Source organism: Trematomus bernacchii, unplaced genomic scaffold (assembly GCF_902827165.1).
Source record: "Trematomus bernacchii unplaced genomic scaffold, fTreBer1.1, whole genome shotgun sequence".
Taxonomy (NCBI): domain Eukaryota; kingdom Metazoa; phylum Chordata; class Actinopteri; order Perciformes; family Nototheniidae; genus Trematomus; species Trematomus bernacchii.
The window spans coordinates 8,719,812-8,747,806 of record NW_022987739.1 but is presented as its reverse complement, the minus strand read 5'-3'; the positions used below and the strand labels follow the sequence as shown (position 1 = coordinate 8,747,806).

General features: G+C 37.6%; 4 protein-coding genes across 5 annotated transcripts; 3 read left to right on the top strand and 1 right to left on the bottom strand.

Moving 5' to 3' along the window:
* The first annotated feature begins 17 nt into the window (after positions 1-17).
* On the top strand, positions 18-11,559 carry prkacba (protein kinase, cAMP-dependent, catalytic, beta a). Of its 2 annotated transcripts, none has more exons than XM_034146837.1 (10): positions 18-347; positions 3,585-3,646; positions 4,015-4,143; positions 5,570-5,668; positions 5,990-6,072; positions 6,239-6,365; positions 6,614-6,709; positions 7,252-7,374; positions 7,594-7,758; positions 8,179-11,559. In XM_034146837.1, the coding sequence occupies exons 1-10, from the start codon at positions 302-304 to the stop codon at positions 8,302-8,304; spliced, it is 1,056 nt and encodes a 351-aa protein (XP_034002728.1). In that variant the 5' UTR covers positions 18-301; the 3' UTR covers positions 8,305-11,559. The 2 variants fall into 2 exon arrangements, with proteins under 2 accessions (XP_034002728.1, XP_034002727.1); XM_034146836.1 differs by lacking the exon at positions 18-347 and adding an exon at positions 1,600-2,043.
* Positions 11,560-12,085: 526 nt separating this feature from the next.
* samd13 (sterile alpha motif domain containing 13) lies at positions 12,086-16,122 on the top strand. Its single transcript, XM_034146838.1, has 7 exons — positions 12,086-12,302; positions 12,653-12,772; positions 13,458-13,500; positions 13,615-13,726; positions 13,815-13,965; positions 14,120-14,127; positions 15,795-16,122. Exons 2-5 carry the CDS (start codon positions 12,745-12,747, stop codon positions 13,956-13,958), a joined length of 327 nt encoding a protein of 108 aa, XP_034002729.1. The 5' UTR covers positions 12,086-12,302; positions 12,653-12,744; the 3' UTR covers positions 13,959-13,965; positions 14,120-14,127; positions 15,795-16,122.
* On the bottom strand, positions 14,730-19,991 carry uox (urate oxidase). The gene is given in 9 exon segments (XM_034146839.1): positions 14,730-16,231; positions 16,328-16,411; positions 16,917-17,040; positions 17,240-17,426; positions 17,829-17,907; positions 18,209-18,325; positions 18,774-18,868; positions 18,871-18,985; positions 19,945-19,991. Coding segments are annotated over 9 exon segments (897 nt in total). The 5' UTR covers positions 19,966-19,991; the 3' UTR covers positions 14,730-16,156.
* Positions 19,992-22,441: 2,450 nt separating this feature from the next.
* On the top strand, positions 22,442-27,645 carry LOC117495552 (deoxyribonuclease-2-beta-like). The gene is made up of 6 exons (XM_034146835.1): positions 22,442-22,611; positions 23,233-23,407; positions 24,593-24,671; positions 24,947-25,108; positions 26,145-26,342; positions 26,984-27,645. The coding sequence occupies exons 1-6, from the start codon at positions 22,502-22,504 to the stop codon at positions 27,319-27,321; spliced, it is 1,062 nt and encodes a 353-aa protein (XP_034002726.1). The 5' UTR covers positions 22,442-22,501; the 3' UTR covers positions 27,322-27,645.
* Positions 27,646-27,995: the final 350 nt, after the last annotated feature.

Here is a 27,995-nt window from a genome sequence, read left to right as displayed (position 1 = left end):
GGGTATTCCCATATGACGTGAACGCAGCACAAGACGACAGCAGGCAGAGGTGAAAAGTCTGGATCATGTTTTCATTCCAGCGGAGGAATACTTGAACCACAAAGGACATTGTAAATAACGATCATCTGGGCGGTTAGCAAAGCACGTCGAGGTTCGGTCCACAAGGAGAAGACATTAATGTTGTTGTTAGCCAACCCGCTAGCACAAGCTGATATTTGTTAGCTAGCTAACGGAGGACCCTGTTAGCTAACGGCCACCATCATCGCTCCTAGACAGCTGTGCATCGCCCTGTCTTCCTACGATGGGAAACGCAGCAACTGCCAAGAAAGGCAACGAGCAAGAAAGCGGTGAGTACCTGAAAGCCATCCAGCTAGCCTGTCAGCCATCTAACCTTATCATGAAGTCAGGGAGCCTTTAGCAGTGTCCAGTGTTAGCAGTCAGTACAGTAACATGGGCTGCAGAGAATAACCATCTTTGGTATGGTACTCTACAAGGTTTGTTAGCTCCCTCGTAATGGTGTCTGTTTGCTTATTCCACCTGGTGCCACAGATGATGCAGCTACCTAGTTCTTGAAAGTGACATTCGAGCAGACAGTGAGGTCCTCCTAATAATCCTGTTGAAGGTTTCCCACATGCAGATACAAATAATTGAATCAACGAAATGAAAGATGTTCTTATTGTTCACTCTGTACAACTGAAGTTATCAATGCACCATGTTTAATTTCCAAAGTGTTTTTTTCAGCTGCCTGGAGCATGATAACATCAGCAAACATTGGTTTCTACTTAAGCTGCATATAAGGCCTAGTCAATGCCAAGTATAACGACTGGCAGACAAGTTGGCTGCTTAATGTGTTTAAAATGTGCTATTGATGTTAATGATAAACAAGTGTTTTTTTGGTTAGGGCCTACACAATGGCTTAAAACATTTTCTATTCAACCAACAAGTTAACTCTAAATTACATTGTTATGCTTCTATTTCTGCTTTCTTACAGTGACATTAACTTGTTTTGTTGATGCTATAACATAGAGGAACGGTCGCACGTCCTAGTCAAATTACACCTGTCTAATATCAATTTTGCAATCTGAAGTGCTCCATCAATCATTTGAAAGCAGAAGCCGAAGGGCACTCTGTTGTGTCTAGTGAGCATTTGCCAGTAATGACCAAAGTAATCCACTAAACTGTCTGTCTGGAGCTCTGATCTTGGCCTGCTTTCTGATTGGCATTAGTCCAGAAGTTTTACAGCCTCAAGCCACCTGTAGTTTATGTAGGGACGGGCTGAGGGTTGTGTACAATAACATTGTGATGCAAACAACAACCTATAGAAACACATTGTTTACAATTTAAGTATTATCCAGAGGAGCCCACCCCGATGTCAGTACAAAACAAACCCACATTTGTGGAAAACAACTTTTTTTTCTAGATGAGGGTTTGTTCATAAGGTTGACTTTTCAGCACAGGGCAGAGCTCTTTGAAGCACTGCATTGTTAAAGTTTACCACCAGAGAGCAGGATAACCTTGAGGTAACTTCCCTCTAAGTCAGTCAGTGAGTGTTACAGGTCTACTGTTCCTTATCAGCACTCTGAATGCACCACAGCTGTGTGATTTTTCTGACATAACCTTAGGAGGCTGGCCTGTGTGCTTCGCTTCCTTTGTATACCTTTTGTCAAAGCAACGTCACATTGGAGACCTATTAGAGTTTTCCACACCATGTAAAAGAGTAGACATACAGTTGTCCGCTGAAACTGAAGCAGAGTACTCGAACAGGAAGCTCGACTTTATGTGGTTAGCCAAGCATTGCAGTGCGCTCGGCTGCATACAGGAAGTTCGTATCACTCGTTGGTCTTCAGGGTGAAAAGTTGTCTTTGTCTGTGAGCCTTTTCGTGCCGCGCGCCTCAGGGAATTTGTCTCAAATGGCCCAGGGAAAGGACCAATCCTTCGCAAGCCGCCTTTTCCATAGATGTCGTAAGAGTAGCCAAGAGCAAAAAGGACTAGAGAGTGAGGTGCCTTATATCTCTGAGTTCACCATCATGTGGGATAAGTTCAGTAAGTGTGATGTGTTGCTTTTACACAGAAAAATGTGTTTGCCACGATCTGCAGCTTTGACAAGTCTCGGCTTGCTTTTCTAGTTCTCGTATGTCGGAAAACTATTTTGATGAAGCGTATATAATAACCCAGTTGGTGTTTGAGTCTAAACTATTCAGGTCTGTTAATTGGTTTACATTTGATTAAGTCGTTTTTATTTTTAATATACATGGTTGATTATTAGTTTGTTGGTTCTTTAGGCACACATTCCTGATTCACCAGAGACATCCGTATTAAGCAGCTTTGTAGGGGAAGCCATTTGTGGTGCTTCAGTCGCTTGCATCATCTTTGTCCTTTCATTTTTGTGTGCTGCAAGTTTAAAATGTGTTTTACGTGTGCTTATTACAATGTCCTTTCAATCACTGTTTTTTTTATAGTCTTTGTGACAGATGTGTAGTGTAGGATAATGAAAAACCTCTCCAATTCTGTCAAGAAAGAGAAACTTAAAAGAGAAAATTAGGTGTACATATTGAAGAATACCTGATGTAATTGATAAGATTTCAAACTCTATGACTTAGTTTTAGCCATTTTTTTCATGTTTAAGTTATAGTAGTTTTCCAACCCAAATAGTGGTGTTGTTACAAATGTAGAATATTGTATTCAGGTGTTAATTGTCTTCTTCAGTGTCATTTTGTTGTGTGTTTCATTTAAACCACTTGAATCCCAAATGTTCTTGTTTTAAGCTCTTCATAAATGTTTCTTCCTCTCTTTCTCTTCTCCATCATTTCCATCCATGTGGGTGAATGTTCCTGCAAACTCCTTGGTGAACTGTAGAGACTTTTGGTATGCTAATTATTCCATGAGTGATCCTTAGTCACAGAGGATAGTCGTTCAGCAGTTTAGGCCTACCAGGCTTGTATTATCCTTCATCTTAATATTACAAAGATTGAGGTAATTTGGGTAGCCGGTTAACATACAGCTTCCACATAGTACTTTAATGCCAGGTATTGTTTAAATCAGCAACTTCATACCAAGTGCAACACCAACTAGACATTAGATACCTGCCGTGACTCTGTGACTTTGGACATCTCATGTCTGCTGTGACTTTCACAATGCACTCTTTCTACTGCCTGCACTGTGGCCTCAGTTGTGTTTTGCATTTTGTATTTTGTTCTCTGCACTATTACTGCCTTCCCCACTTTACTTCCACCTTCTCCTGAAAGGGATGCAGAATAGCTTGTCTACGAATTGGCCATTTCTGTAAAGTCCACAAAAAAGCTCTTTGCATCGCTTTAAGAATTAGAATATCCTACGTGTGGTTTTAAGTATTTTTTTAAGGAGATTTTATTTTGTTCCAGTTTAAGTAAAGTCCTGCATCCCCAGTACTTGACATTTGCCTGACCTTAAAATGCCTTTGTTTCCCTGAAAATATGAACTGCCTTTGTTTATTTTCCCAAACACGGTAAAGTGCCCCAGTTTGTTTTTTTCCCTTAAAATGTTAACTGAACTTCTGTGAAAACCAAATACTTGTTGATAAGTCACACTTGTGTCTCTTTTTACAGTGAAAGAGTTCTTAGCTAAAGCCAAAGAAGATTTTTTAAGAACATGGGAGTCTCCACCACAGGTAAGTTGTTCCCTGTGAATAATTTTCTTTATAGAATTCAAACTTTAATTTCACTTAACTCACTGGACTCAACTATTTTCCATGAGTGAACACAAATATGACACATATTCACTTTGTTTAACCACTTCCTGCTTTAAATGTTGTTGACTGAAATGCTTACTGATTATGAAATTGTACTGTGATCCTAAAGGGCATCTATTGTAAAACATCTCCATTCATCTTGTGTTTTTACTCTGAGCTTCACGGAGGCAAAATGTTGTTCCAGTTGGATCGATTAGAGAGGCAATTACACTAAACTGATAAGCAAAAAAGGAAGCATTCAAATCACAATTGTTCTGTCTTCACTTTGACTGATAATCTTTCCACAGAGCACAACTGGCCTGGATGACTTCGATAGGTTCAAGACTCTGGGCACTGGCTCATTCGGGCGAGTTATGCTTGTCAAACATAAAGAATCAAATCAGTTCTACGCCATGAAGATCTTGGACAAACAGAAAGTAAGTGTATTTCTTTAAAGAAAAACTGTTCACCAATCTCAAAGAGTGGTGTTGTAAATCTGGATAGTCTGTGAAAAGCAAACCCCTGCATGCAATTTTAGAACTACATGAATGCTGTGCATCTTGTAAAAGGAAATGGTACGCTTCCTCTCATGCACTAAGAGCGTGTTATCGTTGAAAACCTCAGAGGCGCTTCACATTAGAGTTTCGATTTTAAATACTGATGTGAGAGTTGTAGGAGGAGGTAAGTGTGTCCTCTATGGGCTGCTCATGTAGCGGTGCACTGCTTCTTTGAATTTTACACGGTGGAATTAAAAGATAAATGTGTCTGACTTTCTGTTCCAGCTGAACTACTGTCTGCTTTCTTGTTCTGTTTTCTTCTTCACACTTTGTATGGGGAACCTTTATAACCAACACATATCTTTTTTCATTTATTTATTATTCAGTTTTTTTACTTTTTATCCCACTTGCTACTACTAATAATGTAATAATAATACATTTATTTTGTAAGCGCTTTTACAGGTGCTCAAAGTACAGAGGTAGTAAAAACAAAAAAAGAACAACAATTAAATATAGTAAAGATCCCATTAAAATCTAGCAATAGAACAACAATCACACATTAAAAGCCAGTTTGAAGAGGTGAGTTTTTGTAAGTCTTTTTTAAGGTGGTGAGGTCAGTGCAGTCTCTGATGGGTTGTGGGAGTGAGTTTCAGAGGGAGTGTATATTTTACATTGGTACTTACCATTTCCCAAAGTATGCTATGCAATTTACAGGTTCTTAAACGTGAATGTATTGTATCACAGGGCGGCATTGTTTTCCATTCAGATGTTTTGCTATGCAAATTCAATTAGAAAAACATGCCTGAGATACAGCAGGTATTTCATTAATTGTCTTAGCCAGCTGTTATATAAGTGTGTGGTAATGCAGTTAAACTGGATTGAGTTCATGTCTGACAGTCTTTTTAAACCAAGGCCCTGGAATTTTTTTTCCTTAATGATAGGTTGAGTTCAGATTAAACGCCAACCAGATACAAAGATTGTCAATACAAATGCCTGAATAGAAAGACAAATTGCACTTTTAACCATCTTGCAGTGTAAAAAGTCAAACTGAAAAAGAATAGAATTGAATCTCTGGTTTATTACGCCTTCAGTCTGTACAAGTTGCTTTGTACATTTTACTGAAATGAAGGGAAACTGACTGTCCAATCCAAGATAATGTAATGCATTGAAAATAAATCTTTCATATTTGGGCGGAAATTAGCAAAACATGTGTGTTTATTAACTTTTTTATTTGGCGTAGCTCTCTTTTATTTACTTTAGATTTTGCTTTGATTGAACTGGAAAATAATGCAATACACTCAATTATTAGAACATCTTTTGCTTAATATACACTTAGTTATAATATTGTGCCTTGTTTTCTCTTCAGGTGGTGAAGTTGAAGCAGATAGAACACACACTAAATGAGAAGAGAATACTACAGGCCGTGTCTTTCCCCTTCCTCGTCAGATTGGAGTACGCTTTCAAGGTACATTCAGACGCCTTCCTCCTGCAACCAACTACATGGTTACCACATTACCACTGTTTTTATATGTTTCATCAAGACATCCAAAAGTAATCTAACAGACCTTTTGTGTTCACCTGTCACAGTGCTAAAGCTGTTACAGTACAAATAGCCAGGCAACTTCATTTGATTTAACAACAACCTTAACAGAATGGGCACCCCCATAATGTTCTATTATTTGGGTTACAGTGTTTCATTTACCTACGTGAAGAACTCTTATTATTTAACATGTTAGCAGTGGTTTTGCCCTGGACTTAGTTTTTGTTCTCCTTTTTTAATGAACAGGACAACTCGAACCTCTACATGGTGATGGAATACGTGCCGGGTGGTGAGATGTTCTCACACCTCAGACGTATTGGAAGGTTCAGGTATAGAGCACACATTTTTTGTTTTATTTGTTATCATGAGCACTTTATCTGACACTAATAGCTGGACAAAGCTGTGAAAACCATATCTCTAAATGATTGAGTTTGCACCTTCACTCAGAAGAGAACTGTGTTTATATATATTTCTGTCTGACTGTCCTTTTTTCAGTGAAAACCATGCAAGATTTTATGCAGCTCAGATAGTACTCACCTTTGAGTACCTTCACTCCTTAGACCTCATCTACAGAGACCTGAAGCCTGAAAACCTGCTCATAGATCAACATGGGTACATCCAGGTAAACAGTTCATGTAAACGTTGTAAAATAAAAAAATTAACTGAATGCAAATGTTTGTTGTGACTTTGAGGGTACTCGGTAAAACGGTTGAGTGAAAAAAATGGTTTATGAACGAAAAACTTTGGTTTGGATTTTCTTTTTTAAACTGAAAATCTGGCGTGAGTTTGTGCTGATAGACGTACATGTAGTACATGTTAACTTTGTCCTTAGTTTATTTTCTTATCGTGCTCTTATTGTTCTATGTTCAGGTCACAGACTTTGGCTTTGCCAAAAGAGTAAAAGGCAGGACCTGGACATTGTGTGGGACTCCTGAGTACCTGGCTCCAGAGATCATCCTCAGCAAGGTGAAACCGTTATACCCAATGTAGCCTGCATGCATGTTATGACATTAGATTTAGAAAGTAATAAAACAGTAACTCCAGCACAATAGATTTTAAATGTGTTATGCATGGTTCATCTTTCTATTCATACTTCACAAATTAGTATTTGAAACTAGCAAGACTTGTAGCTAGCTGCAGTTTACGCCCAGCAGAAACAACTGTCTGGTGATGATTTAGGATGTATACATTTACATCAGCCATAAAATCCAAAAGACCTTAGTAAGTCAAAATACTTTGTGTATTAAAATTGGCTGACGATTTCAGGGATACAGTCACTAGTCATATGATGTGAATGTAAAAACCCACAAACTAAAGCTAAGTGTAGAGCCAACACAACGGGAAAACGGTCTGTCCTTGTGAATACCTGACTGCTCTGTATGTCTCAAACCTTTCTGACTGTCATCATCAGTCATTATCCAAGGTAGTTTGTCAACATTAAGGTTGAGCCAAGCCTACAGTCTTTTCAAAATATTGGGTTTTTTCATTTCTGTTTCTGACTCTTCCAGGGCTACAACAAAGCTGTGGACTGGTGGGCCCTTGGAGTTCTCGTCTATGAAATGGCTGCTGGTTATCCTCCCTTTTTTGCTGATCAGCCTATCCAGATCTACGAAAAGATTGTGTCTGGCAAGGTATGCAGAGATACACACACACACACATCCTTAAGTTTAAATATAATAGTGTCATTATGCCGCTGCCTTGAAACCACAAGTATCAACTTGCCTTTGTTTCTCTAGTATTGCTTTTTATATGTAACCAAGTATGTTATAATAAATAGGTGGCTTTCACACATGTTTTTATATAGATTGTGCTTGTTAATCCAAAGTGCCCTGCTATTTTTGCTCCTGTAGGTACGATTTCCCTCTCACTTTAGCTCTGACCTGAAGGATCTGCTGAGAAACCTCCTCCAGGTCGACCTGACAAAGAGATTTGGCAACCTGAAGAATGGTGTGAATGACATAAAAAATCACAAGTGGTTCTCCGCAACAGACTGGATTGCCATCTACGAGAGAAAGGTATGATTTTATTGTGACATTACATGTTTCTGATGACACATCTGTTACTGTTCATCATTTAGTCTTTTAGTAAATATGATAAACAATCATATAAAATCATACACAAACCGTAAAGCTTAAATTGAAGCCTTTTACTCGTTTGTTTACACATTTTGACAAATACACAGGTCTTAATCAGACATTGAGTACCCTTTGTCAGTATCGACACGCTTAACATTATTAGAACGGTTAGATCTTCCCCAATTCCATTTAACGGAAAACCCTGAGCACCAAAGTATAATTCATTCTGATCTACCGGCATGGCGACTTCCTACCTTTTGAAGCTGTCATCTGCATCTTATTCACAGTAAATAAACAACAGACCTTGTGTGACCCCGGTAAAATAATGATAAGAAAACAATTTCTTGTTCTCATTCTTAGGTTGAAGCCCCCTTCTTGCCAAAGTGTAGAGGACCAGGCGACACAAGCAACTTTGACGACTACGAAGAGGAGGACATTCGTGTCTCACAAACAGAAAAGTGTGCAAAAGAGTTTGCTGAGTTCTAGTGAGTGGGCAGGAGTCCCATCAGGGCTCACGTGCTTCGGGATATTTGCACTCTCCTGAGGGTTAAGGTGGAACTGAGGCCGTCGCGTGTTCAAAACAAATGCCTCGTTCCTTCATTCCACACAGCTGAATGAGGTCCTTCTTGCCATGATCCTGCGTGCAGTTAGCACTAACCTATACACAGGCACATTATGCAGACACCCCTCGTGCTGCGACACATAAATACTAGACCACGTGCTCATCTTCTGTCTTTTTGCTTTCCTCTTTTTACGTTTGGCACTTTTGAATAGCCTCCGTCCTTAATGTTTCAATTCAAATAATTCATTCAAAAGCAACATAAAAATCTAAAATAATTGAATGCCCTTTTTCAAATGGCACAAAAAGTGATTGATTGATTGTATTAACTGGTATTGCACATATTGTGATTTAAGCTTTGGGAAAATAGAAGGATTTTTAAATTTATTTCTAAAATACATTTTTGCCTGTTATCTGTTACATACCTGAGTGTGATTCAGGGTTCTGTTTGTGATTAACCACGGACACTTCAACCTATAACAATATTCATCATTCTGATGTCCTTAAGACCTAGATCCTTGTATTTGTGCATCTAGAAAGATACATATATGAGACATAAGACTTTGTGTTGTTAAAGCATGACCAAATTTCCAACAAAGAAACTAGTGTTTATTGAAGAAACAGTATCACTGATGCTGGGTTCTTGACGTTTCAGAGTTTCAGCACTCGGGCATTGAATCCTTAAAGAGATGGATTAACAGTGACAGGTGTTATTATGGAGCAGAAACGTGTCAGCGCTGATTTAACTCAATTATAGGTTTTCTTTATCTATATCTGGTTTCATCTTAGATAGAGTGGTATTATATGAAAGGAACAGAATGATATATTTTTCAGGTACAACTTTGTTTCACGAGAAAGTAAAACCGAAGGGGTTTGAGTAGTTACTCCACACAACAGGTCAACTGTCCTTTATACGGCCAGAACTGTATGAAGTGCACGGACATGGCATCTTTAAATAGCTGAAAGGTAAAACATTTTCTTGAGAGTATGTTGTAGTAAATGCAAATAAGTGTTGGTCCCAAATGTCCATTCTGGGTTGCTTTTCAATTTAGTTTTAAAATGTTGCTTTGAAATAGCACTCAAAAGACATTATGTTACTGCCATATTTGTTTTAATTGTATTTTTACGTTTGCATGTTATGTTTGTACAGCAGTGTCACAACAAGCGTATAGTGCCCTGAAAGATTTCCCATCTTTTTGTTGTTATTTTCTTGTGTTTTGTTACCTTTTTAAATTGTGTCATGGCCTGTGACATTGGAGCATTAGATAGGCAATGTTTATCTGAGTGACATATTCCCCAGCATAATCCCACTAAAGCAAATCTATACCATTAACCATGAAATGTTAACAGAAAACTGAAATATCATAACCTATATAAGTATTCATTCATCTTGGGCATCACTTCGTTGGAACATATACTTACCTCAACTATAGCTTATAGTCTCTTTCCATCATGTTTAACCAATTTGTACACTGTGATGGAGCAATATTTGCTCATTCTTCCTTGCAACATTGCTCAGGCTGGGTCAGATCAGTAAGAGAACGTTAACATACAAAAAAATGTTGGTCTTGTTTCAGATTTTTAAAGGGAATAAGGTCCAGAGTCTGGCTTTTGAAGAATATTTTAACTTTTCATTGTAAATCACTCCTTTTAAGTTGTTGTCTAAACATATTTAATACATATTTCCCCCCTTTAAGACAAATCTAGGTTTTATGAGGGATTTGTCTATACTGAGCACCATTCATCATTTCCCATGAGTTCTGACCCATTGCTCCTTCCTTGCTGCTGGAATGTATTTCATTTTCTGCAAACTCCTCACTGCGTTGACTTAGTGTTTTTAACAGGTTATCATACAATCTGTTTGTGAAAGGTTCAATACCTACAAAGCCAAGGTGTCCACTTGTTAAACTTCCAGATGTCAGAAAAGTCCTTAGTGCTCCTGCGATCCTCTGATTCTTTAGAGGGGATTCTCTGCCGTCCTCGGGGGGTCCGATTTTGAGGTCATTCCTGCAGGTCGGGCACTCAGGGTTGAAGGGGAAATCAAAGTTTTTCATTTCACATCTTGTTGCAAACAATAATGCATCATTGACAGTCTTTCAATTTAACATCTCTTAAATCTTCTGAAACTTTGATCATTATTTGACATGGTGCTCAAGTGTATGTAGATGAACAATGCAATTTAATCTAGTTCAACAATCTTTGACAACCAAATGTGAAAAGGTTTGGTGACGGAATCCTTTTTTTAAGGTACTGATGTACTGTATATTGATATTGACTATGCCTGAACTTTTATTCATATATTGAGCACATGATGTGATTTTTTATTTAGCCCTGATTTCATTTTAAAGGCACAATTGTTTATTATGCTATTTTATATTTAAATTAGAGATGTATTCTAAAACATATTTTTAATTATTTAAACTCGCAAAGTTCTCAGAATATATAAGAAAACTTCAACTGTTGTATTCAGAAAAGTGCTATGAACAGTTAATATAATAGATTATTTATTTGTACCATGCTTTTTTATTTGCCCTTATTCAAAATAAAATGAAAATATTTAACACAGTAAATATACATTGATGCCACTCAAGCCTATACAAAATTGTAGCCTATTAGTTTAACTTATTTTATTATTCGTCTTTATTCTTTTCTTTTTTTTCTTTACTTGACTTGAAATGACCTTTTATTAAAGGGTGTCCAACATTATTTTCCAAGTTTGAAGGATGAACAGAATGTAATTGCAGGATTTATGACATTTTTTATCTGGAAAAACTTTGAAAACTGGGAATTCAGCATGTTTCAATCCAAACTGCCTGTGTATAAATCCTCCCATAAAACATATGTAGGAAATCCTCGGCTCTTCTTATGTGTCATTTATATCCCATGTGTGTAATAATGTTTGTCATATTTGATGTAAATGATGGCATTTTTCCCTGAACCACTTCACACTCCTGACTGAAGGAAATCAGTTAGACTTCTTTGTAGCTAGTCACACATGCCAGTATGGGATCAATAATCTGAAATGTGTCTGTATTTAGTTTGTGGGATATTTTGCACATCATTTAAAAGGCTGACACGTTTTTTCCCACCTATATTTACTTGTGTTTGCAAGGGGGATATACTTTGCTGTAGCAGATTTTATGTAACGAAAGATATGTCACTATAATAAATTCTTTTTATTAAAAAAAAAACTGTAATTTGTCATCAATGTGCTGAGAAATGTTGCTTTATGTGCAATGCTGGAAAGTAGCTAAGTACATTTACTCAAGTTCTGTACTTAAATACACATTTGAGGCACTCGTGTAGTCTACCCGAAACAATTATTTGGTATAGATGAAACCATCCAACCTTATACTTAAGTAACTAAAACCATGAGTGGCTTAACAGAAAATGTATTTGCAGTATTGTGTTTATGTTGCTGACACAAGATATTCGCTGCTTTTACTTTCAAATAATTAAATATTTTTTTAGTTTTTTTGAGAGTCCTTTTACTCATAATACTTTAAGTACATTTTCCTCGTCGTACTTGAATACTTGTACTTGATGCAGTACTTTTACTTCAAATTGAGTATTTTTACAGTGTGGTATTGGTATTTCTTTCAAGAACAGAATCTGAATACTTTTTCCCCCAGTGTTTATGTGTAGTAAGTCAGCAGGAGTTTGATCAGACTCAAATACAAACGCTGGCGTTGAAACAAAAAAGAACTTCACTTCCCATGATTCTCTGCTGTCGTGGGCGAAGGAAGCTGAACCAATGAAGAGGGGCTAGTTGCCTTTAGTTGATTACATCTAGATTTTATCAAATGAATATCGCCGTTTATTTATTTGTAAAATATCCTCGTGAATAGAAAACGTTTGTGTCCTCTTGAGAACGTGTCTTGCTCGGACGCAGTGTTTTTGTCAAACAGGAATCATCCTAAATAAGGTAACTGTTCTGTGTTGTATTAGCAAACCCAGCTAACTATAACTGTTAGCTTAATACGAGATACGAAGAGGCAGCGATTAAATAATATCGTCTTTTATCCTGACGTTTTTTGTATACTGTGCCTCAACTCTGACAACTGAATAGCCTTTTCTGCTTGATTTATATACGTGTCAATTAAGGCAATTATATAAATATGTAACGTTATTTGTATTGCAGCTAATCGTGAGCTTTTTCTTATTTTCCAAGCACTGCATCCCTCCCTAATGTCAGTCATCGACACAGTGCTAGCTTTGTTTTGGTCTCGTGCCGTGTGTTTTTTTAACAACTGTTTTATTTGAATTGTATTGCAGAGAAGAGACCTAGTGAATGGCAGACTGCGAAAGAGAAACAAAGATGGTGTTTGAGCTGCCAATCCACTAAACTCTGCGAGAGAAGACATCTGATGAGAAATTACTGCAACCTAACAGATTGTAAGAGACTGATGCATTATGCATTAGGGCTTTAACTTAAAACCACATCGGCTCAATGAGAACACGTTTCCTTAATCCCCAGCAGTGTCACCTAATGGTTTCTGTTTGAGAGTAACAGCAGCTTGTATTGAAATAATATGTATACATTGATTGATACCTTTCCTCCTCCTACGCTTTGCTAGCTTAATCTCGTTTTTTGTGACCAAGCAGTACCGTTTAAATGAGCCTCCATCTAAAAATGTAGATTCATCTATAGACATTTTGTTTTGTATTTGTGTTGTATTGCATGTTTTGTAGGGCTGTTACTATTGATTAACAATTATTTAATCCCTGTTTAATGTTATAATTATGTTTCGCTTAATATTGGAAATTATTGAAAATTGCCTATGGTGAATTCTTTTTTCTCAGGGTTGTAACCAAATTAAATTTACGAAAATAATATTGTTTGATCCTAAATCTAGTTTATTCTACAGCTTTGAATTGCTCTTCGCTATCTTTGATTTTAGATTATTTTTATTAAAAAAAAATTCCATTTTATTTTCCTTTGGGAAAAACATTTTGACACCATTTAAGGATAGTTTTGTGATGAATGTTTGACTTTGCATTGTAGTGTGTACATATTATAATGCATCTTTTGATTTGATGATTGCTATTGTTTTTATTTCTTCTCCATTTTTGTTGACAGCCAGCATGGGAGACAAGGCAAATGGCTCTGTTGACACAAAAAGGTATAATTTTCAATAAGTATAATAAATAGTTTATTGTTTTTGAGTATTTGGAGGAACTGTTACAGTTGAAAATGCTTGCACACTAATATGAATACCTTCACTGTGACCTCACAGCCCAGTGGAGAACGGACAGCTGCCGGACCCTGCAAACTGGGGGGTTGCCGACGTTGTCAACTACTTCAAAGCAACAGGGTTCGAGGAGCAAGCGACGGCTTTCCAAGATCAGGTTGGGTGGCTCTTCCTGCTCAAAATTCTCAACACATGATTAAAGCAAACTAGGATGTCAGTCAAAAATGTCTCTCTCCGCCTGACAGGAAATTGATGGCAAGTCTCTGCTGCTGATGACCCGAAACGACGTCCTGACGGGGCTGTCGATAAAGCTAGGCCCTGCACTGAAAATCTATGAGTATCATGTGAAGCAGCTGCAAACCCAACACCTGAAGAGCAATGCCTCTTAGCACCCCCCCCCCCCCCCCCCCCCCCCCCCCCCCCTCCCCCGCCCCCCCCCCCCCCAGCTCAGTGACAATCATCGCGTCAAGAGAACCCAGGTTAGCTGCCACTTAACTCCTCTGGCCACAGTGGCACCTTAACAGAATTTGAATGCTGTATGTTTTTATAAGCTCAGAGCCCAAAAAACTGGTTTTCTCAGCGGTTTACCCTTTCAGCCATTCTTATTTCTGCTTGAGATTTGTATTTTATATTTTGTGTGTTTAATTTTAAAGAAAGAAATGTAGGTTGGAATTGTTTGCCGACATGATTTCTGTGTGTGTGTGTGTGTGTGTGTGTGTGTGTACACTACCAGTTAAAAGTTTGGACACACCTTCAAATATGAAGTTTTTTATTTATTCTAATTTGTTCTACTTTGTAGATTAATACTGAAGACATCAAAACTATGAAAGAACACATATGGAATTATCTAGTTAACAAAAAAGTGTTAAAAATCCAGAATATGATTTTTATTTGATATTCTTCAAAGTAGCCCCCTTTTGCCTTGATGACAGCTTTGCACACTCTTGGTTTCTCTCAGTCAGCTTCATGAGGTAGACACCTGGAATGGTTTTCAATTAACACGTGTGCCTTGTCAAGAGTCAATTTGTGGAATTACTTGCCTTCTTAATGTGTTTGAGACCATCAGTTGTGTTGTGCAGAGGTAGGGTTAGTGCACAGTGGAGAGCCCTATTTGACTACTGTTGTAATCCATATTATGGCAAGAACGTCTCAACTCAGAAAAGAGATCATCACTTTAATAAATGAAGGCCAGTCGATCCGGAAAATGTCAAGAACTTTGAATTTACCCTCAAGTGCAGTCGCAAAAACCATCGAACGCTATGATGAAACTGGCTCTCATGAGGACCCCCCCAGGAAATGAAGAGCAAGAGTTACCTCTGCTGCATAGGATAAATACACAAGAGTTACCAGCCTCAGAAACCGCACATTAAAGCACCTCAGATTAGAGCCCACATAAATGATCACACGAGCTCAAGTAGCAGACAATCTCAACATCCTCTGTTCAGAGGAGACTGCGTGAATCAGGCCTTCATGGTCCAATTGCTGCAAATATCCACTACTGAGGATGAAGAACAAGAAGAAGAGAATCGTTTGGGCCAAGAAACACAAGGACTGGACATTAGAAAGTGGAAATCTGTACTTTGATCTGATGGGTCCACATTTTTGATTTTTGGTTCCAACCTCCGTGTCATTGTGAGATGCAGAGAAGTTGAGCGGATGGTTTCTGCATGTGTGGTTCCACCGTGAAGCATGGAGGAGGAAGTGTGATGGTGTGGGGGGGCTTTGCTGGTGACACGGTTGGTGATTTATTCAGAATTCAAGGCACACTTAACCAGCATGGCTAACACAGCATTCTGCAGTAGCCAGCAACATATAAATCATATTCTGGATTTTTTTAACACTTTTTTGTTAACTAGATAATTCCATATGGGTTCTTTTATAGTTGTGATGTCAACTTTTGACTGGTACTGTATGTACAAAGTGAGTTAACCCACGACGGTTTATAAAAACAAGTATTTGTATATAAGATGATATATAGTTGAAAACTGTGTATGTTGTCATACCCAAACCCTTTGATACTTGCAGAAAATGATTCTGGAATATCCGTTTTGCCCTAAATCACTTTTTATGCTCTAATCTCTGCAGCTGAGTCACTAAAACGTCCTTAGCATGTAACAGTGAACACATTTTTTCCCCAGAAACAAGTTTATTAAAGGCCCTGTTCCTGCACACCTAAATATCTAGGCTCAAGGCTGTTTATAAAAAAAAATGTTTATGTGTTTATAGAATTTTTATGTTCCCACCTGTGGTGCTTTCAGTATTGTCAAATAGACAGCTGTTTAAATTGTGTATGACCAATGAATATGTGTAACATAACACTGGAGATTGACCATCTGAATCAAAGATTTGCAATAAATGGTGCTCTTTTCTCACAAAAGAACAATATTAGTAAAGTCCTTTATTTCATTATATTTACTTACAGATAAAGCCAGAATCATGTTCGGATATCTTGAGTTGTAGTTGTTATTCGGAAATATTTAAAAGTTAATATTTTGTTGTCAGAACTTTACTATTATTTGATCAAGTAGCTTATTTAGATTGACATGTAAACCAGAGCAGTAGCATTTCCTGGTTTATGTAGGTGCCTTCACAGCTTGGCTTTCTGTTTCCTACGGACCGTCCCTGTGATGCTGCCTGAAGGGTTATCCAAGGCAAGAAGAACCTGTGAGGGGAAAAGCATTACAGTAAGTAATAGTAAATAATAAAAAAACTAGTAAACAACTCAACTTAAAACATAATTCTTTATAACAGAGCTTACTTCATCTTTGTTGTTGATCCCCATTTTCGTCATGTCTATGGTGATGTAATGCTGGTTGGGCATGACCATCTCTATTTCATCAACCTAAAAGACAGAACACTTACAGCATGAGTTTGTCTGAATGAGCTTGTTGGGCATGTGGCATAATATTGAACTCAACATTGTTTTATTGGATGTTAAACAAATCTACAACTGTAAGTGCTTAAACTATGCATTCCTTTATCTGTTGTAGATGCATGATACAGAATGTGTACCATACAGTCACTGATGTTGTGTGCAAAAGTAATCAGGCATGAGTTATTGTTTTATGCACCACCTGTGTCGAGAAACTCTGGTCGCAAAATAACCTTTATACATTTCTCAAACTTTTCCATGTTGAGGCATGTGATGGTATTGGGCTTTGAAAGTCCTTGGATTATATGTTTTAGTTTAAGAGGAGTCGTAGCCCATTTTTCTTTTTAAATGAGTATTGCGGACAATTTGGTATGTTCATGTACTGTTAAATTCCTGCTTTCTTCTTTTGTTATGTCTTAAACAGATTATACCTAGGGGTTTGATATTAATCTTGTAATTGAGCATGTGTACTTACCTCAGGAATTCGATCCAGGACCAGAACCTGTGTTTCATAAAGGGTCTTCTGCACAGAGGGGGAGAACTCTCCAAGATCATAAGGACCAGCAAACTTCTCAATGATCGTCTCCTTCACACACTTCCTATGAGGACAGCGATGTGAGTCATTAGATTAGGAGATTATTCTTCATTCCCTTTTAGTATTTCTTATTTTCCTTCTATTTTGTGTTCAGATCTCATAACATGTTTTTTCTTCTTCTTTGACAGATAAAGTTACAGACAACTAAGATGTGAATTGTAAGCCTAATTGTGTCCTACGCAACTCTCTTCACAGATAATTACCATGCAGCATCGAAGTCGACATCCTGACTCTTGCTGTAGCGCCACCTAGCCATGACAGAGGTGCAGAAACACCTGTCCTTGGTCTCTTGCAGAGTAGTGAAGCGGTCTTTGTGGAAACCCTCAAAGCCAGACTGGGTGGTTTTCAGCAGCGTCATGTTCTTTACCCCGCTGTGTACCACCGGGATGCCTGCGCACAGAGTCAGTGAGTATGCAGTAATCATAAACATCAAGTAACATTTGGATATGACTGAAGCCCGTCATCAGTGATATGCAGCAATGCCAAGCTCATAAAACTCATCCATTTATAATAATTCCAAAACATCTAAACCAAATAGACTTTAGTTCAAACTGGACACAGATGAGGCCATGGCATCCAATTACTCCAAATCATTTTTCACATGTACTTCTTAGCTAGTAAAATCATTGAGGGTGCGACAAGATAACACCGTCTGATCCCAGCCCAGGCAAGTACAAAGATGGTTTATCTTTAGAAGTTTAAACTCAGTCATATGAGATTTATAAAGCCCCTCACAAAAAACTAGGATATGCATTTTTTAACTATATAAGGTGAAGTGGGTGTTGTGCTTACCATTGAGATTCTGTTCAGCATCACAGAAGCGACAAGCTTCAGGGCTAAAGATGAATGCATGAGCATGCTCTACCCCATTCTGAGAAACCATACAACAACGGCAAACGTGATGAAAATCATGTTCAAATTATTTAAGGTGTTCTTCATTCATGGTGTTACTTTAAAAATAGAAATGATGGAAACACATGGCAATATGTCACATGTCTGAAACTGATTATAATAACCACGGCTTAACAATTATTTCCCATCATCCATCAGTGATGCTTGGTGTGCTCTGAGGTTAAAAAGACTTGTTCTTTAGTTTCATTGGTTCCACTTGTGCTTTTCCCTTCATGAAAAGTCAAATATCTTATAACTGATCACTGAACCCTGTGCTTTACCTTCTCCAACCGTCTCCATGGAGCCTCCTCCATGTGAACTCTGGCCTTCAGCACATGGTTGAAGGAGGTCAGGAAATGATGACAGATATCCAGAGAAAACTGCTCAATGGTCTTAACCTGAACAGAGGAGTATAGCATAAAAAGCATGCTGTAAGTAAAAGCATCTAAAAATATCTAAATAGATACATAAAGGAAGTGCAGGGTTTGTTAAACCTTGATTGTATTTGATCAGTGTGTGGACAAGGTTCACTTTGGCAGTGAGGTAAAAATAGTGACTTTAGTAGAAGTCTCCTAGTTTAAAAAAATGCTTTCTGAATATACAAATAAACCTTTAAAAGGAGCAATAAGGTAATGTAACAGAACAGTTTGTTTACATGAAGGCTGCTGAATTTCTCCCCAGACTTTTGTGTCGCTGCATTTAGTTGTTTAAAACTGCCTGACAAATAAATAAATATTTGTCTTGAAGTCTTCTCCGGATAGACGTTGTTTTTAATGGAGTGATAGAAGTGTGACACGAGTAGAAAGTGGAAAGAGTGTAGTGGACGGTCTTGGAGGAGGACCTTACCCCCTTGAGCTTGGCCAGGCCATGGACGGTGTTTTTGATGGTGTCGGTGGGGATGATGTCTGAGTTGTCTCCAGTTAGATAATCTTTGCGGGATTGAGAGTGAGCTCCACGTCAGCTTTCAGCTCGATGATGTAGTGATGGCTGCCCTGTCTCCTGATCACCAGCACCTTCACTTTGTTCTTGCCGTAGCCTGTTCGCACAAACTCCACATTCTGCAGACACAGAGAACTTCGGTTTCCATTCATACTGCATGTTTAATTATGTTTGCAGGGAGTTTTATTTACTAGTGTTTCACATTTGCTAACATCCCTGTGCAATTATATTTGTATATATAATTCATAGGACATAATAGTGTTTAATGGAGGAGAAATTAAACATATTTAGATTTATATTGTTAGATTGTTCCTAGTGGATCAGTAACAGCAGCCTCATGTGGCAACCTGGTATCCACAAAGGGACATTTTTAAAAATAAATCAATCAATATGAACCAACATTAATATTTAACTCAGGGTCTCTGCAGATTCTCAAAAAGTAAAAAAGAAAAGAAAAAGGTATTGAATTCATAAATCTAAAAATAACACTTTAATGTGCAATAAAGTTCCTTTACCAAATACATTTTCAAAGTCTTTTAAAATGCTTATACGTCAAAAGACATTGCAATTTCTAACCCCAAAATCACTTTTTTTTAAATAACTTTGTAAATGCCTCTTGCATTAACATGGTGCAGATCAGGACATGCCTCATATATCAAATGTTTGTATTTGTATCTGCTAGCAAACAGCTACATAATGAAATAGTTCATGTTGCAATAAATTATTTTTCCTAACTATCAGTCATGGATTCCAATTCTTTCTTCAATTTTTGTGGGGTAAATTTGGTCTTAAATTTAATTCAGCGTTGCATTAATACAATCCTAAATATCCATTGCCTTAAGCTGTACAAATTAATATACTGTTTGTTTACAGCATCAGGTTAGACCAATAGTTTGTGATTTAGACTTTACTTTATTTATATGAGACATGTCCACTGGTTTGTCCCCCAGTCGCCCCATGGTCATTCACCCCAAACCTGAGATAACCTCCAGAGCTGAATAATGTAAGGTCTCCTCTTATAGTCTATAACACATCTTATCTCTTTGTTTTAATTTCTGTAAACATTATGAATGATTACCTGATCTGAAGCCGCTGCCATGGTAACTTTCTTTCCTTCCTTCACCTGCTGCCTGTCTGTCCTCTGTTCCTCCAGCAAAAGGTGTCTCTACCCATTGAGGAGGATTTTGTAGAGAGGGCGGGGCCACCTTTGCTCTTTTCTTTTTGTCATTGAAAGTTATGTTGCATGTCACGTAATGTTCAACCCGTCTTACCCGTTGCAGCGTGTGTAATTCAAATTTCAGGCATGCAGATGTATACACCCACTCTCTTGCTTTATTACACACACGTGTAGTTGCAGAGAAGACCACAAGTACATGTCTTATCAATAAATACAGACATTTTTGTTGTGTTGTATTCTAAACCCCCTGTGGTTTCATCTATCAGTGTGTAAAACATTTTTGCAGTTATATATATATTAGTTGAGTTATTTGTAATACTACATATATGCAGATCAAATATCTGGTTGCCAGGTTTTGAAATACCAAAGGAAGTAAGCCTATTGTGTTAGATAACTCGATTGTCTACCATGTTTAGCTGTAAATGAACCAATGGTTGGGCTGATGGTTTGGAAGCTCAATAATATGGTTAAAAACTAAATGGCAATATGATTTGCACATATTGTATTTTTTTTGGATACATATTTAATCTAATTTATTTGCCTTGTGTATCCATTTAATAACGCGGCTTTTTACATGACTTGGCTGTTTGTCTTGTTTACCATTTACAGTAAACTGTAATTTTTAGAAATGTTTGGTGTCGAAATGTTCCGTGTTAAATCAGTTTGACACCTAAAGAAACTACATTTGTATAGCATTTATAATTGTTTAGAAGTATCAAATTCAGTTTGATAAACATCAAGTCTGCCTTCTTCAGTCATTAACAAATGATCATGGGTTAGGCACCTTATTTTAAACCATCAAGTATGCAGTTTTTATATTTAAAATATGTATATGTTACTTTATTATTACATTACATGTTATTTAGCTGACACTTTTATCCGAAGCGACTCACACTACAAAAAACATGTGTCTACTGTAAACATGCCTACGGGTGCAGTTTGTGGTTAGGATTTTTACCCAAGGACACTCCGACATGTTGACTGGGATTGAACCCCTGACCTCTGATTGATTCTCTGCAGACCTTTTCCAAAAGGTAAATGTTCAAACAGTCCAAACCAGTCAAGGATTTTTTTCACCATCTGGCAACCCAAGAAGTTGTTCTTATTTGATCTCTTGATCTCCTGAGCTCCTAACTTTACATCTAAGCTGTCATTTTACATTTCATACTCACTGTTTTACTTACTGTTTAGACCTCTGTTTATATATGTATTTATTTATTCACACTCGTACATTTACCACATTCCTGTTAACGTTGAACTTATTAATTTTCAATTGCCGTCTACAACAAATGTATATTACTTTATTATATGTTTTATTCATATATTCTTAGCCTACATTTTCCCCTTCACTTTCTTTTATAAATATGTCATTATTATAAATAACGTAAAACTGATTACTTACACTTTATACTGTTAATGGGACCTTTTTAGTGAGTGGTATTGATATATCTTAAAATATACAGAAATCAATTCCAGATAACATTAATAGATGTCCCTTTTTATGTGAACATAATGACTGGATACGATCTGGTAATACAGTTTCTGTACAGGTGTGTCTCACCCATGTGTGAGGACCAAAGAGGATACATTTATCTTAACAGTTGTGTTTTTACGTTTGATTCACTTTCTCTAAAAACAAAATCCCCTTGTGACCAAAGACTATATTGAGAGAGAAAAGAGATGCAAAGAATGACACAGGTTTTTTGTGGTGTGGACATGCAGCCACAAAGTCAATGGGCTTGTTTGTTTTAGAGGAAGTGACTATGTTCCCTGATTTTTAAAACCTTTTTCCGAATCTTGCACATACAGTATAGGTCATATTGAAGTAGGAATATATATTATTTGTTTAGTTTAAATGTAGTCTTCTGTATAACCTTCAAAAAAGTACTTATCTTTCAAAGTTTTTTATCGTCTTGTGTCTATTCACTTTTGGTTTTATTTTTTTATTTTTAGCAACATGTTTGATTTAGTTTGATGTCAGCCAAAAGTTACAGACAGAAAAGCAGAATGCAAATTTCAGTAAAATATTTTTATTTCACTTCTTTATTACAAGGTAAAGGAAACATTTGGGCCAGATGTTTTCCATTTCAGTAAGTTTCAAATTCGATACCATAGCAAAAAAAAGAAAAAAGGTTTGCATTTAGAATCTTCCAGATGGGAACCGGTGAAATAGTTGTAATGTGAATAACTGTTTAAAAAGGATAAACTGTTTTAATAACCCTTTAAAAGGGGAATCTGTGTAACGGGTATTCCCACATATTAGGGCAGTTTAAAGCCTCCAAACCTTTTATTTTATTTAATACAGCCCCAAAAAACCTTCCCATCATGTGACCATATCTTGTGACTTCCTGTTTTGTATCTACATGCAGCTGTATCTCCACTCTCAAAGTTACTCAATCATAAAGCACACCACAAAACAAGATTTCTAATTCCCTTTTGTGTTCACTTCGCCTGCAGGATGGACACGCGCCTCAGTTCACGCTTACAGATCATTATCCTGTGTGTGTGTTGCACAGAGTGTAGTACTGACATTTCCTGTAGAAATGAAGCTGGTGAACCAGTTGATTGGTGAGTTGATATGATTCATTACAGCAGAGTTTACATCAAGGTTTTTAGTCAGGTTGCTTGAAAATCCATGTCGTTTTTTAGGGTAATCAGATTTGGTTTGTACTTTGCTTTTTACTTACTTCTATAGACCTAGTTTGGAGCTAAACATATGTTATAGGCCTATGGTTTGCAATTGTGTGACTGTTCAACGTATGTTAAATTGTTTGCTATTTTGTTTTTGCACAGCAATGTTCAGGCATTGAGAATATGTGTATTACCAAGTAAAAGTTTCTGCAATACCACCATTTTGGGGGTTAACAGTTTTGTTATGCAGCATTTCTCACAGGCCAATAGATTTGACTGTTTGGGCATTGAAATTAAAGGTTTTGTACTTAGTGATACACCGGTGACTTTATGTGTTATGCAGTAAAATAAACCGACTGTCCACATATGAGGACAACAAATACAATACTTAGGTTGTACACTTATTAGGTCCTACTAACCCTAAATAGATTGGAGAAATTAAAAATGCATACAAAAAAAAAGCTTGGGTCTCAGGAAGTTAATGGGGCATGGAATCAACAAACATAAGTTATTGTTATTGCTGAATAAAAAGTATATTTCTCTCTTTTTCCACTGCAGGTTTATCATCTACAAACTGCCCATGTATAAGATTGGTGAGGTTGGCAGTGGGGTGGACTACATGTACCTGGACTCCTCAGTAGGGAGCTGGCAGATGAGTAAATACATGGTGAACACCAGTCAAGGAGCCATAGGAAGCACACTGAAGCAGCTTTACACGGGACAGGCCTACAAGGTGAGATCATGTCCCTGTTCTCCAAGTGGGTTTTGTATTCACTCATTCCTGTGTTTAGGAAAGTAGAGCATGCTGAGTAGTTTTTTTCTTTCCCTACGGGGAACCGAGCTGAAGTTGGTAATTAAACAAGCTTCCCCAGACAGATGAAGTAAATTACTCAGTCTTTCCTCATGTCGGTTATTTTTTATAAGTAATTGCACATTATAGATTTTAAAGATCAATTGTGGCATCAGGAAAGTAATCTAGACACATTTTAAATAACTGATAATAAACTAGGAAAAATGCTTTGATAAAGCATTGTTTTTTGGACAATTGAGAAATTATGCCAATTCACTTTCATGCCATTAGTTACTGTAGACAAGGAGAGTAATTCCCCTGGCAGCAAACGGTTGACTTTAGAATAAAGACTGAACATAACTACATGGCTTTGTTCAAAGGTACACAAATCCACAAACTAAGACCCTTGAACCTCACTCATTAATAAGTTGCAGCTTTTGAAAACAAATGACAGAAAAATAACATGTGGTTGTTTTTGCAGGGGGTTATGTGCCAAACTATTTCTAGGCCAGGAGCAGTAACTTCCTGAAGACTTGTCATCAAGTAGAGACTGTATCAGAAATTGGTTAGCTCTTGTCTTTATGCTATGCTATGCTAAGCTAATCCTTTGCTGGCTCAGATAAGCCCCCTGTTTCCTAAAAAAACTGTTATTCCTTGGTCTGTGTTAAAATACATATTGGAAACTAACAATACCCTTACATACAATTAGAGAGACAAAAGAAAAAACAGACAGACAGTAGTGGATCATTACCTCTATAAATTCAGGGCTTTCTGCCTGAAATCTCCTGAGGTTTAGGCAACACAAGAACTTGGTGAGGTTTAGAAAAAGGTCAGAAAGCTTTCTGGCAGAAGGCCTGAAGGCTAACTTCTCCCATGTGTGGCTAAGAGTAATTAATTAGTTTGAAGATAAAAAATAGACATGCTCCTGCTGACTGATGCCTTATTTTTAGAAGATTTGGAAATGTTCCTCTATAACTTTAGTTGAGAAAGCATATAATGTTTCCCATATGTCAAACAATTTATTTTGGAAATAAACAGATACTGTTTACAGAAAATAACAAAAAAACGAAATACTCAGAAGTGCTTTTCTTGACAAATACTGTATGCATAAAACAAGTATTTCCCCAGTCCAACAGTTCAGTGTATGCACTCTACAATGATGGACCCCCAATCCTGGATTACATGAAAGGATACGGACACACTAAAGGTACAGTGCACTACCATCATTCATTTTTCTTGCCTTGATTTTTTGTGTCTATTATAATTAATGATGGGTTTACTTACAAGCTGCTTTTAAACTTTGCAATGCTAAGATTTTACAAAAAAGTTAAATAAGGTTTTTTGGTGTCAGGGGGAGGAAACGGGCAAAGAGCACCCGTCTGATAACTGCTGTGGACTCTGGATTATCGACTGCACTGCCATGACCTTGATGGGAATGTCTTACATGTATGTGCACATGTTGTACTTGTGTGCATTTTGCAGGAGTACTGCTCTTTGACCATTCTCAAGGTTTTTGGCTTTCGCACAGCATTCCCCATTTCCCCTCATTCCCTGAGAGAGGCTACCTTTACCCCTCCTCAGGCAAAGTCAACGGCCAAACTGCTCTCTGCGTGACTTACGGCTATGACCAGTTCCTCAGTATAGGTGAGTGAACGCTCATGAAGCAACAGGGCTTTACTCCCGCTCTGTACACATCCCAGACTTCAGCTTACAAAAGTCTCTATTTGCTCAACAAAAGAAAACATTTACACAGTGACCAGGCATTACGCTAGTTCCTTAGATGTGTCTCCAACAGAACCTCCAAAGTATTTGTCTATGGTCTTTGACGGCATACTTTATTCTGACAATGAAAAAATATTCATTATCCAGTTGCCGTCCAATATATGAAGTAAGATACATTGTTAATCCAATAGTTAAACTTAAAATAGTTAAAGGAAAGAAATAAGCCAATTCATAGATAGCTGATTATTTAATGACGGATATGGAATACATTTTTCAACAATGTAATTGAATTATTCATATTTTTTATAGTTTTAGTAGTCATTGCATACGTTTTAAAAGGGTAAAACAAAAATAAACTGTTACATTGTCAATTAATGTCTCCAGTGTTGTCCTTTGTCGTGTATCGTGTTAGTCTGTCTTGGACATAAGTACATAAGTTAACGTTTTAGCAGCTGAAGACACATTTTAATAGCCAGCAGCACTTTAAAGGAAATCCACCTTGCTTACCATCAAACAAAGAATAGGAAGAGAAAAGGGAAAATAGTCTCATTGATGAAACTGACTCACTTACATTTTCAACCCCTGAGGTTTCATATAAGATTGGTAAGGAAAAATCCAGACATGTAGCATTTAACAAATACGTAAATACATTAAAGCACAAATGAAAGAAAGACATGTATGTAGCTGTGCTCTCACTAAAATGCATCCATTCATCAGAAAGTGTAGACACTGTTGGGTATAAGCAGTGTTTATTCAAATTGGTAGTGGTATATCAGCAGAACAATTCTTAATTGAATCCCCATCAGATAAAAACATACAAGAATCTGATTTATTTTCTTTTGTTTTGAATACATAAAGTCCATATAGTACAGAACCATCCAACAGTGCACTCTTTAGTTTTAATACACAGCATCTCTCATTTGTTTCCTTCCTGTAATCCTCTATCCTTACTCTCCAGCGAAGCAGATGGTGTACCTTTACCCACGTTTCTATAACTGCTCTGTGCCGGCTGCATTCACCCCCGACCTGTCGCAGTTGGCCCAGTTATGTGAGGGCTCCAAACCCAGACTGGCCTCGGATAGGAATGTGGAGCATCTTAGCTCTATCAAAGGAGAAAAGTTTGTCAGTTTTGTCAAATCTGAACACTTTGTTGATGGTAAGATATCACTCATCATCATTCATTTCAACAAAAGTGCAGTTTTTGGTATTTTGGAACATTTATTGGACAAAAAACACCCAACAGCTAAACTCCAGTTGTTAACTAAACTTAACAAAAACCTCTATCTGCTACTCTTTTGTTAGCACATTTTGCCTCATTATCAGTTGCAGACACACTATCATCTCAGACCCATGAAGCGAATGAGCACACCACACCCAGGCCTCCAAAAGTTCTCTCAGCTCCCTCAACGTTTTCAGCATGTGACGCTCTTTACATTTTAAAGTGTGTGCACAGTTGTGAGCAATCCTTTCAGATAATTTTCAAAGGCCTTGTTTTTTTCCTCAAATAATATGTCAACATTACGTGCCCCGGGCATAAGGGTAATATTTCTGCAGTTGAACTTCACAGAGCTCATCTAAAATAAAAAACCCCGTCCTCAGAGCTAAATCACACATCTTATCTTAATATTTCCATTTTTATCCAAAAGTTGAATAGATTTACTCCATAAAGTGACATCAAATACATCCTTAACTATTAACCTACTCTAGGGCATAATAATACACAATCTCACCTTTTTAATTAATGTCATTTTCTATCATAATGCAGCTGAACTAACCCTTTCACTGGCAATCCTTCAGACATCTACACGGGGTGGGTGGCTCAGGCTCTGGGTGCCGACCTGCTGGTGGAGTCCTGGCAGAGTTCACGAGTTCACGAGCTGCCCTCCAACTGCTCCCTGCCGAAACACGTCATGAACATCAAGAGGATTCGGCTTCCTGGGCCAGTCCTGTTCCATTCCCACTACGACCACTCAAAGTGGTGCGTGTCGCAGGCCTATGAAGACCAGGTGACCTGCCTGGGGGATCTGAACAGGGAGAAGATGCAGCTTTGGCGTGGTGGGGGGCTGGTCTGCACTTTCAACCCCCTCATTTACAAGGCCTTCAGACAGGAGGTGGACTGGTACTTGGGCTGTTGATTGAGAGAGAAAGATAGGATGATTAGGACTAGATTGTTCTGACACCGCATGGGTTTAATCTTGTTACTGTTAAAGCAACCGACATACAAGCAACAGAAAATGCAGTTGTCCAATTCCCAATCAATTTCAGAATACCCATGAACTTGTTTGACTTGTGTTTTTGTGTTATAGTACAAATTAGAAGTACCTGAATGTGGTTTTGAGAATGATAGCAACAGGTCAAGTCTTGGTTCATTTCCTGACAATGAGGGCTTATCATGTGACTATGTTAAATGACTCAAGATACAATAAAGAAAGTGCTTTTATGTGTTTTCCTTTACAAAGCGCCAATCTACATTTCTGCTGATTCTGAAAATGTTTACACTTTAAAGTAAAGGGACAGTGCTGGCACAAAGATCAGGAAATTGGTCAAATCTCAGTGCGTAAAGTGAAGGAGCATCCCCTTCTTTGAAAATGCATCTCCCTTATTCCCACCTCATGCTCTATCTTAAGTAAGACCCTCAACCCCCACACTTCTGCAATGGACTTGCACAGTCGTCAGCTGGAAATCAAACTGTATAACTTCCAAATATCAATAGTTTTGGGTAAACAGTGTCACCTTGTGGACTGGTAGAATCATTATGTGTAGTAGGACAAAGGAATTTTGTTCCTGGGTTACAAAATATTTCATGTTT